The 11239-nt window shown below is 53.8% G+C and overlaps 1 protein-coding gene across 1 annotated transcript; it reads left to right on the top strand.

Annotated features, from left to right (window-relative positions):
• Positions 1 to 1362: 1362 nt before the first annotated feature.
• Positions 1363 to 8661, top strand: LOC148593534 (inositol hexakisphosphate kinase 1-like). Its single transcript, XM_088530708.1, has 5 exons — positions 1363 to 1600; positions 3533 to 3743; positions 4510 to 4694; positions 7101 to 7276; positions 8149 to 8661. The coding sequence occupies exons 1-5, from the start codon at positions 1378 to 1380 to the stop codon at positions 8656 to 8658; spliced, it is 1305 nt and encodes a 434-aa protein (XP_088386834.1). The 5' UTR covers positions 1363 to 1377; the 3' UTR covers positions 8659 to 8661.
• The last annotated feature ends 2578 nt before the right edge of the window (positions 8662 to 11239 follow it).

Genomic DNA, 11239 nt, shown 5'->3' with positions numbered 1-11239 from the left:
GAGCCATACGATCCCGAAATCCTGCACCCCAGGGAGAGCAGGAAGCCTCAGACAAGGGCAGGAGCATGATCACCTTGCTGGCTTAAACCTTTGAGCAAGTCTCACCTCTAGTTTCACAATGTTTTTGAAGAATCCCATCTTTTACCCACTCGGATTGGAGGCAGGAAGAGGAGCCTGTCTTCTCTCTGGGCTTTCCCACCCGTCTGCAGGGTCGTGTAGTTCCAGAGACATCCTGTGGCCACAGGAGGAATGTCCCCAGACCGTGTCCCTTGGTCAGGCCTCTGAGATCCCTCAGGCTTTAATTATATTGCCCTCAGGTGTGGCTGTGCCAAGAAAACAGGTTTGATGAATTCAGAAGCTAATTGCCATATGGTTTGTGTACCAAATTGCTTATTGCTGTGAACAAGTCCTCTGTTTCCCCAGCAGCCTCAGGAACAACTATGAACTAAGCTAGAAGGAACAAATCATATGCAGAAGAGATTAATTTCTTTAGTTTTATGTAAGCCTATAGCTATGTGAGACCCTTTACAAATATTAAAAAAGTAAGTATCTTCTGCAGAGCACTTTAAATCTTGTTCAGATGTAGCAATCTGTCCTGGATGCCTCTAGAAATCATGGGGCTGTGCAAGGAGGTGCTGTAAAAGCAGCAGGAAATAGCTGTTGCCCCGAAGGACTTGCAGTAATAAATCCAAGGGGAATCCATTTGGATCTAGCATATGCACAACAGCAGAGGGAATATTGGCATCTTATTGCAGGAATCTCTTAGTGCTTTGGAAAAGGAATAGTGAGAAAGGGCAGAAATGGTTTTATGGTGGGAATTGAATGGGAATTCTTACGCTTGTTCTGCTTGTGCTCTGTCACTCTTCCTGAAAGGCAGATGTTGACTTGGTTTTTAACTGTGGTGTAGGACACAGTTGGTGCTCTGTTATGGCTTTGCTGTATTGATAAGATAAACTGAAGGAAGGCGCTAATATTCCTTAAAGATAGGAATAGGGGCAGTTCCTTCTTGCACTGTCTCTTGGTGATCCTACTGGAGACACTCTAGATGGGGATGAAACAGCCTCCAAATTAGTGCGTGTTCCCTGCAAGGTGAAAGAGAACATGCTGGAACAAGAAGGATGTAAGTTGAGAATGGAAGAGGAGCAGTTACGGCTATAAATAAATACCAAGAAATAACCTCGAAACTTTTCTTAGGAAATAGGGAGCGGATGCAAGTGGTTTTCCACTCACGGGGCTCTGCTTTTCTTTTTCAGATCCTCCGAAGGCAGCAATTTGCCAGCATTTCTTAGCCGTTGGCTGCCCGTCGCTTGCCGAGCTCCCCCTCCCAGCCCATGTGGCTCTCCCCATGCTCCAGGAGTGCAACCAGTGCCCAACGCGATGTGTGTTTGTCAAACCATGGAAGTGGGCAAGTATGGCAAGAACGCCACTCAGTCCGGAGACCGGGGGGTCCTGCTGGAGCCTTTCATCCACCAGGTGGGTGGCCACAGCAGCATGATGCGCTACGACGACCATACCGTCTGCAAGCCCCTCATCACCAGAGAGCAGCGCTTCTACGAATCCCTGCCCCCTGAAATGAAGGAGTTCACACCCGAGTACAAAGGTGAGGCCTGTTGCTGCTTCAGGATGGAGATAAACCCCTCTCGTGGACCTGCTCTCTCCTTTTCCTGGACCTACCGATATGTTTCTGTCTCTCTGTCTGCTTTTAATCTTTTAATTTTTCTTTTTCTGCAAGCTAGCAAATTAGCAGGGGCTTTTGGAAAGGAGGATGTTAATTTTCTGCAGGCGTCCAGGGTTTAATGCTGTTCTTGCTAACCCCAAAGTGATGGCTGTAGTCTGCAGCTTCAAGTTATAGATGTGTTATCGCTTATTGCTACAGCAGTCGACCTTGAGCACCTGAAGTCGGGTCATAAATACACCGAGCACTTGCCCATTCCAGCCTGGTAATTTATTGCTGCTTCATCCTGTCGTTTTTAGTGCCCTGTATCAGAAAGCTGCTGCAGGAGGAAGTGTTTCCTCCCCAGCGCTGAGGTGCAGCACTTGGCACCAGCCGCATCCAAGGAGTGGAAAATTCCAGCCTCCCTATCGCTGCAGGAGGGAGGGCAGCTTATCTTTGCCTTGAGAAAGCTCAATGTACCTGTTCGGAGTGGGGATGGCCGCGGTGGCCTCCCGGAGGACTCCTGCTCTTGGGGTTCCCTCTGCTGCTTTGTCACCGCTTGGCCCCGGCAGGACCGGCCCTCGGGGACAGCTGGGGCCACCATCTGCCCGGGGTCCTGTCCCTCGCTCTGCGCGCAGCCCTGGGGTCTCCAGGCAGTGTCAGCTTACTCATGTCCTTAGGCCGATCACGGATGAACGATGCCATCTCGGACGGGTCCTTCGTGTCCTCAAGCCGCTCTTGGGCCAGATGGCGCTTTGGTGACCCTGGGATTGAGGTGACGTCAGGCCTCGCTTGGGAGAAATGCTTAAAACTAACAGAGCTGATAAGCCAGATGGAGGCCTGTTGCCTCCTAGTGAGGGCCCTCCTGGCAGCCTGAAGGTATGTCACGTTCCCTCACACCCCTGGGAATCTGTATCCTACCTACAGATCCCTGCTGGTGCCAGCAACCTTCCCTGACCTTCCTGGAGTGGCAAATACTGGGGCTGGCATTCCCTGTTTGAGCATTTGGATGTTATTCTAACAACCCACCCCCTGTTCCATCAGGGTGGGTTGAGGGACATGGGCAGGTAGGACAGAAATAGTCCTGCTCGCTTGCACCAGACCAAGGTAGTCCTGCTTCCGTGATCTCCTGTCACTGGGATCCCCGGGGACATTGCAGACCCCCTATGTACAAGACTCAGTCACTTAAGGTACAAAGCTGCAGTTGTCACCTAAGCCTTAAAACTCTCTATTTCATAACTCAGGTGCAGGAGAACTTTATTTTTCTTTTTTAGTGGAAAAAGCCCACTCCTCCGTGGCAAGGGATGTCCTTGTAGACAGCAGGAACAGTTCTGCGGGACATGGATGCTTACCCGAATGACTCACGTACATATTCCATATGCTTCAGCCCCCTTCTTCATCATCATCCAGGCAGCCTGCCCTTGAATTTCTCCAGTTTGACCCCTCCTTTGCTCTGAGGACTGGGTACTGGATGGATAATGACTTCCCTCAGATACCAGCTGTGCTTTGCCTAACACAGCTCAGGAAGTTGTTAGGGCAGTGGCTAAAAGCAAGCCCGGTGTATTGAAATGCACCGAATTTCCTGCAGATGGCACAGCCTTCCCTGCCCTGCTGGCTGTTGGCTCACGTAGTGAGCAACCCTCAGTGGCAGGGTGCTGCTTGAGGGACTTCTCCTTTGTGCCCTTAACAGCATTTTAGTTTCTCCCTTGTGCTTTTTAGCATCTCTTCATCCGTCTGGATTTGCTTTGCTGCCTTTTTTTTTTTTTTTTTTGCTGCCTTTATTTCTCCCCTCTATCCCACTGTACGTTTGCATGCTGCTGGCTGTGTATTCCCTGGGGGATAACGGTTGCAATGGCTGATCCCCCGTCTTTCTGGCAGGCGTTGTGTCCGTCTGTTTCGAGGGAGACAGCGATGGCTACATTAACCTGGTGGCTTATCCTTACGTGGAGAACGAGGCTCTGGAGCAGGACGACGCGCCGGAGAGGGACCAGCCGCGACGCAAACACTCCCGTCGCAGCCTCCACAGATCGAGCAGTGGCACCGAGCACAAGGAGGAGAAACCTGGCCTGGCCAGTGACAGCACCGAAAGGTAAAGCTTTGGAAATGGAGTGAGCACGTCTGCTTGCGGCCCTCTTCGCTGAGGGCATTTGGTGCTTGCACACAAAAGCTTGGCTGTCTCGTACTTGCTAGCCCAGGGCACTTGTGCAGACTGGCACTGCAAACCTTGTCAGGAGTTGTGTCCCATTCAGGACAAACATGTTTGATTGGATTTGTAACCAAAGGACTAGCTGTAAATATTGCAGCTCTTTTCTGCTCGTTGCATTGGTAATCTAAAGTAAATGCACCTTTCACAGTCAGAACTGTGTTGGACAAGATATGAATTGTTTCATGAGTGCTGGTTTTCACGAGACAGGAGCAAGGATTTCCCACTCATGGAAAACTGAACCAATGTAAAACCAACCCAGACTTCTCCCTTCTCATATGAACATGATTCCGATGTTCTCCGCTCCATCTGGTCACCAATCCAGCGTTTTCTTCCAGGGCTACCTAGAATATAGGTCTTTGGCTCATCACTGCAGCACGAGCTCACAGAGAAAGAGGAGATATTCCTCTATTTTGTTAAGTACAGCCCAGCACAGATGTTAAATAGCCAGTGCCCTTGAACATGGTTCCGAGTGTGAAAGTGAGGATTTGCTGCTAGGAAGCTGCTGTTGGGCAGGTTTATACTGTGGGGAGCGTGCAGCAGAAGGGACAGGAGATGACCCGGTGCGGGAGGCAGGTTTGTGTCAATGGCTGTAACTCTCTGCAGAATATGTAGACACTAACAGGCAAGCTTGTTCTGTTCTTTATACCAGCAGCATCCAGGAGATGAAGAGTCCCAGGGTGGACTTGCACATCCATTCAGATGTTCCGTTTCAGATGTTGGATGGGAACAGCGGGCTGAGCTCTGAAAAGATCAGCTACAACCCCTGGAGCCTGCGCTGTCACAAGCAGCAGCTGAGCCGCATGCGATCGGAGTCCAAGGAGCGAAAGCTCTACAGTATCCTTTGCAGAGCAGAACCAAGCGCCTCGGGTCGCTGCCGCTGGGTTTTGGGTTCAGTTTTGGGCCAGGTTTTGCAGAGCAGCAGCGGCAGGGGTAGCTTGTTGGCTCATTGCTTGGGAGGAGCTGCTCTGCTGTCGTTGTCCTTGTTGCCTTCCTGGGGTCTCTCCCAGTTCCATAGTGTCTTTCTTGATGGTGATTCAGAACTGCACACTGCTGAAGGTGCTGGTAACCAGAGGCTTCCCAGGAGAGTAAGGATGTTTTCTCCTCTTCCTCCTAACTCCTATCATTCGCTTTTGTTTTAGCTGCTATTCAGTAACGAAGTGCTGATGAAAACTTCTTGTTGTAAACAAGATACAATTCTTCCCAGGTTTTAGTTGTCTTAAAACCCACTGCTTTATACAGTAAGCCAGGATACTTTTTTCTCCCCACTCTGCAGAACTTCATCTGCCCATTTAATGGCCAGGTCAGCCTCATAAAGGCTGTCTGGGGTCTTTCACCGCCATTCCTCATTCTTGCAATCTTGAGTAACTGGGTGGAGTCAACAAACGTTGTCATCTCAGTGTTCATTCCCCTTTCTGGATCGTTTGTTGAGGAGCGTTGGGTCTCCACACAAAGACCTTACTGATGACTTTGGCGGTGGGATCAGTCGGGCATCCGCAGACTTCATCTTCCGAGTCCTCGGCCTGCTGCTCAGCCTCTCCAAGGAAGCGTTGTGTCAAACGTCGCGGGATTAATCCCTGCTGCTTTATTCAGTCTAATGCCTCATGCCCACATTTGTCAAAGGACCCTAGGATATTTGTCAAGTGCGACCTTCTTTTTCTATAAGGTCTGTACGGATCCTTCCTTGATAGCTCATGATTATCTCTGTCTGCTAACTCTGCTCTCTATTACAGTTTCCTGCTGAGCTTTCTGGTACGTTTCTATCAGTCCATAGTTCTCCCAGATGTCTCAGAATCAGTGTTGCGGTTGCCCCCTTTATCGCGTAGTGCTAAAGCAGTTTTAAATGTGTTACACGTTCCATTTAATTCAAGAGTTTTTGCCTCAAGTCCTTTAGGATTCTTGGGTGAGACCATCCGGATCCGGGGATTTGTTACTCTATTTGTTGGACGTCTGCCCTTTTGTGCAGGCCCTTCAGTCTGAGACAGTTCTGGCTTGGAGACCCCCTAAACTCTTTTGCAGTAGATGCAGAAGCAAAGCTGCCATCCTGCTTTTCTTCCCAGGGTCTCTCTTTCTAGTTTTTATTCATTTATTTTATTATCTTGATAACTTTTTGTATTCTTTTGTTGTCTTTAAACCCTTCAGACGCTCCGAATGGCTTCCTCATGTGGTTAAGAAGGACTTACTGAATCACTCCTCATACACTTGTGTGTGACTTTCCAACTTGCATTTTTTTTCTTCATCTCCCAGGGCTTGATTCTTTTGCTTGTACAGAGACAACCGTACTTTTAATAGCTCTTTTCTTCTGCCTCAATTTAAATGTGTAGACTTTAATTTTCCCATTCTTCACGAATGCCTTAAGCCTCCAGGTTTTAGTTTTGAAGAGTGTCCACAGCACTTGCGGAGATGTAGATCTCTTTAGCTCTCCGCTGGGCTTCCTTTCGGCACACTTCCTTGTTCTCTGTAGTTCCTCTTTCAAAACCAACACATTTTTTGCTGAATTTCCTTGGCTTTTGTGCAGACTATGAACTTCCCAGCAAGGCTCACCTAGTTGTGCTGCGCTTGCTATTTCAGAGCAATGTTTGATCCATGGCCTGCGGCGCTCCCCAGGGCACAGTTAACGGTGGGTCTTTGCCCTTTGGGATGAGCCGCTCCGTGTGCGGGCACCGGCGGTCTCGGGGCTGTTCTCCATGTTGTACCTACCATGACGGTTGCCTGGTGAGCGTGGTGGTGACTGAAGCCTGCCGCGGCCATTGGGTTTCTGGCCTCTGTAGCTTCTCCAGTCTCCCCCTGCGCGCCCATCAACATTGCTGTTCAGGTCAGACCAGTAACATTGGTGCTATTGAGCCTTGAGTTTGAGTTGATGGGGATTCGCTGTTCTTTATCTATACTGTTAAATTGTTGACTTGGTTTTTAGGCTCTTTCTTCATTTGTCACCTCCTGGCTGTACCGTGCCTTTCCTGACAGTGCTCTGGTTCCTTGCCTTCTTCCTGCCGAGTGTTCAGTGGGATCTCTTCCACGTTAGGCATTCCACTTTGCAGTGTAATTTCTTAGCTTCCAAGTGTGTCAAAGCCTGTGTCCTGCTGTTTGGGGGTTGCCTTTGGCTTTGCCCTCCCAGGCAGTTCTTCTGTGCGCTCTTCACTCCCTACTTTTTTGTTGCCCCACTCTCCTACGATCCCGTCGAGGCGGCGGTAGCCCCACGGAGCAGCATCTTTGCCACACGAGCTCTCCTTGACGCTCTCACAGAGTTCCTTTTGCTGGAGAACGTGGTGCATCATTTCAAGTTTCCTTGTGTACTTGATCTGAAGATGGGGACCAGGCAGCACGGAGATGATGCCTCGGAGGAGAAGGCCGCTCGGCAGATGAAGAAGTGTGAACAGAGCACTTCTGCCACCCTGGGGGTGCGCGTGTGTGGGATGCAGGTAGGGATCCCCCAGGGCCCATGGGCTGCACTTTACTTTTCCCGGCCCCGTTAGAGCTTCTACTAAAGCGCTTTCTGCTGAGCTTGAATTCCTGAGTCTTCCCGCTTCAGGTAAGTACGATGGTGCTTATGGTACCCGTGTTTTGCATTTGCTTTTAAGCCTACAATAAATGCAGCTCCTGCTTTTTCCCACAGCTGTTTTCAACACTGAAAATGTGGGGGTTGCAAATAAAATCTAGCAGGCCTGTGTTTCTTAGTGTTTAGCCAGAAGAACAATCCCCAGCAAGGTGGGGAGCGTCTCGGTTTCAGCAGCATCTGACATTTGCTTCTGCACGGGGAGTTGCAACCTCCTCTTTCCTTGTGGTTAGTCCTTGAGCAGAAGGATCCGTCTGTAGTGCGGATGTAGAATACAGTCATTCCTTTCCCATCCACACGAGTATTTTGTGCTGCAGATCCCTTTCCACAGGCTCGGAAGCAGTCGAGGTCCCTCGTTAATATTATGCCACGTGACAGTAGTACCTAAAGGCAGCCCTTGCTGCTTGAGAAGTATCTGGACTGCCCCAGAACTCAGCTCTTCAAGACTGGGCCTGTCGTGTCCTGCTTCTTGGGGACCCTCAAACTGCTGAGCTGCTCTTTGGGCCTCCCAGGAGGGAAGAAATTCTTAGTGGTGACGATCAAGGTGCCTGTGGGATGCGCCCTTAAGATGTTTTGGGATTTGTGGAACAGGCCCAGCTGTTCCCTGCTCACTCCTGGAGTGGTGGCGGTGACGTGGGAAGGTCCATCTGTGTTGGCAGTGCCAGACAGCTCTAGGTTACCTGTTTATTGCCTTAACCTGTCCTTCCTTCTTGATACGTATTTCCTTTGGCCTTCCAGGTCTATCAGCTGGACACAGGGCACTACCTATGCAGGAATAAATACTATGGACGCGGCCTTTCCATCGAGGGCTTCCGCAATGCCCTCTACCAGTATCTCCACAACGGCCTAGAGCTGCGCAAGGACCTCTTTGAGCCTGTCCTCGCCAAACTCCGAAATCTGAAGGCGGTTTTGGAGAGACAGGCCTCCTACCGCTTCTACTCCAGCTCCCTCCTCATCATTTACGATGGGAAAGACAGCCGGGCCGGGATGTTGGTGGAGCGGCGGGCGGAGATGCGCCCCAAGCGGGTGGACAGCGCGCTCGGCGAGAGCCCGCAGGCGGGCAGCGGCGCGGAGCCCGGCCCCGCGGGGCAGCCCAAGGTGGACGTGCGCATGATTGACTTTGCACATAGCACCTTCAAGGGCTTTCGCGATGACCCCACTGTGCACGACGGACCTGACGTGGGTTACGTGTTCGGGCTGGAAAGCCTCATCAACATCATGGAACAGATGCGTGAGGAAAACCAGTAGCCTCGAGCTACGGCCTCTCCTTGTCCTGGTGGCAGGAGCAAATAAGACCACCTACTACCCCAGGAAAAGCAGACACCTTTTGGTTTTAAACACTTGTATCGCTCTGTTGTTTTTAAATGTACTTGGATAGAAGAGCTAAGGGGAGGCAGGATGGAAGAGCTCCTGGCGCCTGTCCCATGGCTTTGACCACACTAGCTCTGCCTTTGGGAGGAGACTCCATAGCTGCCCGCTGGGCATGGGGCAGCCCGGGGCTCCGCTCTTGTGTTCTGCAGGGAGGACTGGACGCGGGAAGAGAAAGCAGGAGAGAGCAGGGCTCTCGGGGCTGGAGCTCTGTCTGGGAGCGCATCCTGTCTCGGGAGCCCCCGGAGTGCCCTTAGCTCCAAGCTCTTCTGGATGATGTGGAAAGAAAGGGGTCTCGAGTGCAAAGCAGCGGCAGCGCTGCCAGCACATGAGCAGCGCCCGGGCTGTCGCCCACCCCGGCCTGTGCTTCTGCTGCTGCCTTTTCCTCACGCTTGGGCACTGTGAATCCCTGGCCCAGGTGTGGAAGTCAAGTGACCAAATGCCCCTGGGGCTGAGCGGAGGCAGGAGGAGGCACCGCGGCGCTCCCGCCCCGGCCTGCCCTCCTCCCCTGCCCTCTGGGCCACTGTGGGAGACGGGGAGCCCTGGCAGCAGCGGGGCCTCCTTAGAGTAACTGCCTTGGACCGCTGACCACGCAAGAGCTCAGCTCCTGGGCTAGCAATAGTACCTGTAGCACGTTACCGTGACCCTGGGGCCCCTTTGGACCATTTCAGTTTTTTCCCTTAGTGTCATGTTGGCCCTGCAGCTGAGCCTGTCCTTGCGGGGAGCTGGGCTCTGTGACCCTGTGCTTGGGCCAAGCCCTTTCTGGGAGGTGGTGAAAGAGAAGCCTGAGGGCTGGGGCTGAGCCCCTTCCTGCTCCTGGCCGGGGGCTCATAGGCTGTGGGGCACTGTCATCTCCTGCCTGCTTGAGCCTTGCTGGAGGCAGTCCATGTCCCAGCTCATTCCCTGGGGCAGCAGGAGAGAACCCCCCTGGGGGATGTGGCCTTGTGCCCACAGCCCTGCGTTAGGCGGGGGCTTCCCTCCAGGAGGGTGGCACTGTTGACACCCTGGCTGGACCAAAGGGAGCGGGTCTCCTTGCTCCTTCCGTGTGACGCTGCAGCGGCTGCCTCAGCCGCCCTTGGGGGCTGCGTGTGTGCAAGGGCAGGGCCTGTCCCCAGGGAGGGCATCCTCCCCTCGCTCCTGCTGCCCTGCTTTTGCCTGGCCCTGTCTTCAGCCCTGTGGCCAGGCCCCTCTGCCTTTTCAGGGGGGAAAAGGAGGCAGCGAGGGTGTGCAGCGGGGCTGGAAGTGCCCCTGAAAAAGCCATGTTACCGCCCTGGGCTCTGCCTGAGCCTCAGCAGCACCAGGGCCCTGCACTGCCACGGGTGTCGCTCCGGGGAAGGAGGGGGACACGACCCCCCCATCTCATGGAGCATCTCCATGGGGCGATGCTGCTTGTCCCAGGGCCCTTCTCTCTGGCTGGCAGGGCCCTCTCCGGCTGGCAGGGCCCCCTCCTGCATCACGCTAGTCCCAGCACCGAGCCCCTCCCTGTGCCCCTTCCTTTGGCTCCCGGGAGCGTCCCGTTCGGGTCTAGCTCGTTGTCCCGTCCCTTTCCCCAGCATGTTCTCCGCGCTCGCGCCAGACCTGCCTGCCGGGGCAACACGGGGGCTCCGGCGGGAGGGGAGGGGGCTCCTCGGAGCCCCCTTTCCGCCCCCCCGGACCACCGAGATGGCAGTTCCACCGCTTGTAAATAGCCTCCACAGCAGTTTCTTTTTACACGGAATACTCACCCTGTTTGTGTTTCACTGAGAACCAAAAAGAAAAGAAAAAAAAGAAAAAAAATCAATTAAAGAACCTGGTTTTGTCTGTGCTGTGGCGTTACTGTGTTTCCGCGGGGAGGGAGCCAGGCGGCCGCGTTCCTTCCCCAGCACCGAGTCCTCCGAGTGCCTGGGCCTTGCTCCATGGGGCTGCTCAGCCCTGGGTTCAGGGTGCAGGGCGGGAGGAGCTGCAAGAGCCAGGGGAGAGCCAGGAACCGGAGGTGGCCGAGGGGACGAGAACCCACAAGCCGCGATCTGGTGCTGGGAGCAGACCCTCCAGGATGGCCGCATCCTGCTCCGGGTGCTGCTGCTCTGGAGCGTTTTTGCCCTTCTCGGCTCTATTATTTCTCTCCCAAAATAAGACCGCGGGCGCCCCAAACGCAGCGCGGGGCTCTGCAGCGCGGGCCGGGGCAGGTGGCCTGGCCGGGGCGGGGGGTGACCCCGGCCTTCCCCCGCAGCGGCCCCCAGCCCGAGGGGCATCCCCGGGGGCGGGGCTTCCCGGAGGGGCGGGGCTGCCGGGCGGGGCTATTTGGTTCAGGGGGCGGGACTGTAGGTCCTAGTGGGCGGGGTGATACGTCCGGGGCGGGGGCTATCCTCATTAAGGGGTGGTGCTATACGCCCTAGGGGGCGGGGCTTCAGGACGGGGACGAAGCTGTAAGCCTCGGGGGGCGGGGCCATCCGCCCGAGGGGCGGAGCTGAGAGGCGTGGGC

The sequence above is a fragment of the Tinamus guttatus genome, unplaced genomic scaffold, assembly GCF_059628265.1.
Source record: "Tinamus guttatus ecotype Peru unplaced genomic scaffold, ASM5962826v1 Tinamus_guttatus_pri_ptg000385l, whole genome shotgun sequence".
Taxonomy (NCBI): Eukaryota; Metazoa; Chordata; class Aves; order Tinamiformes; family Tinamidae; genus Tinamus; species Tinamus guttatus.
Note: the sequence above shows the minus strand (reverse complement) of the source record. Positions and strands in the feature narration are given on the sequence as shown.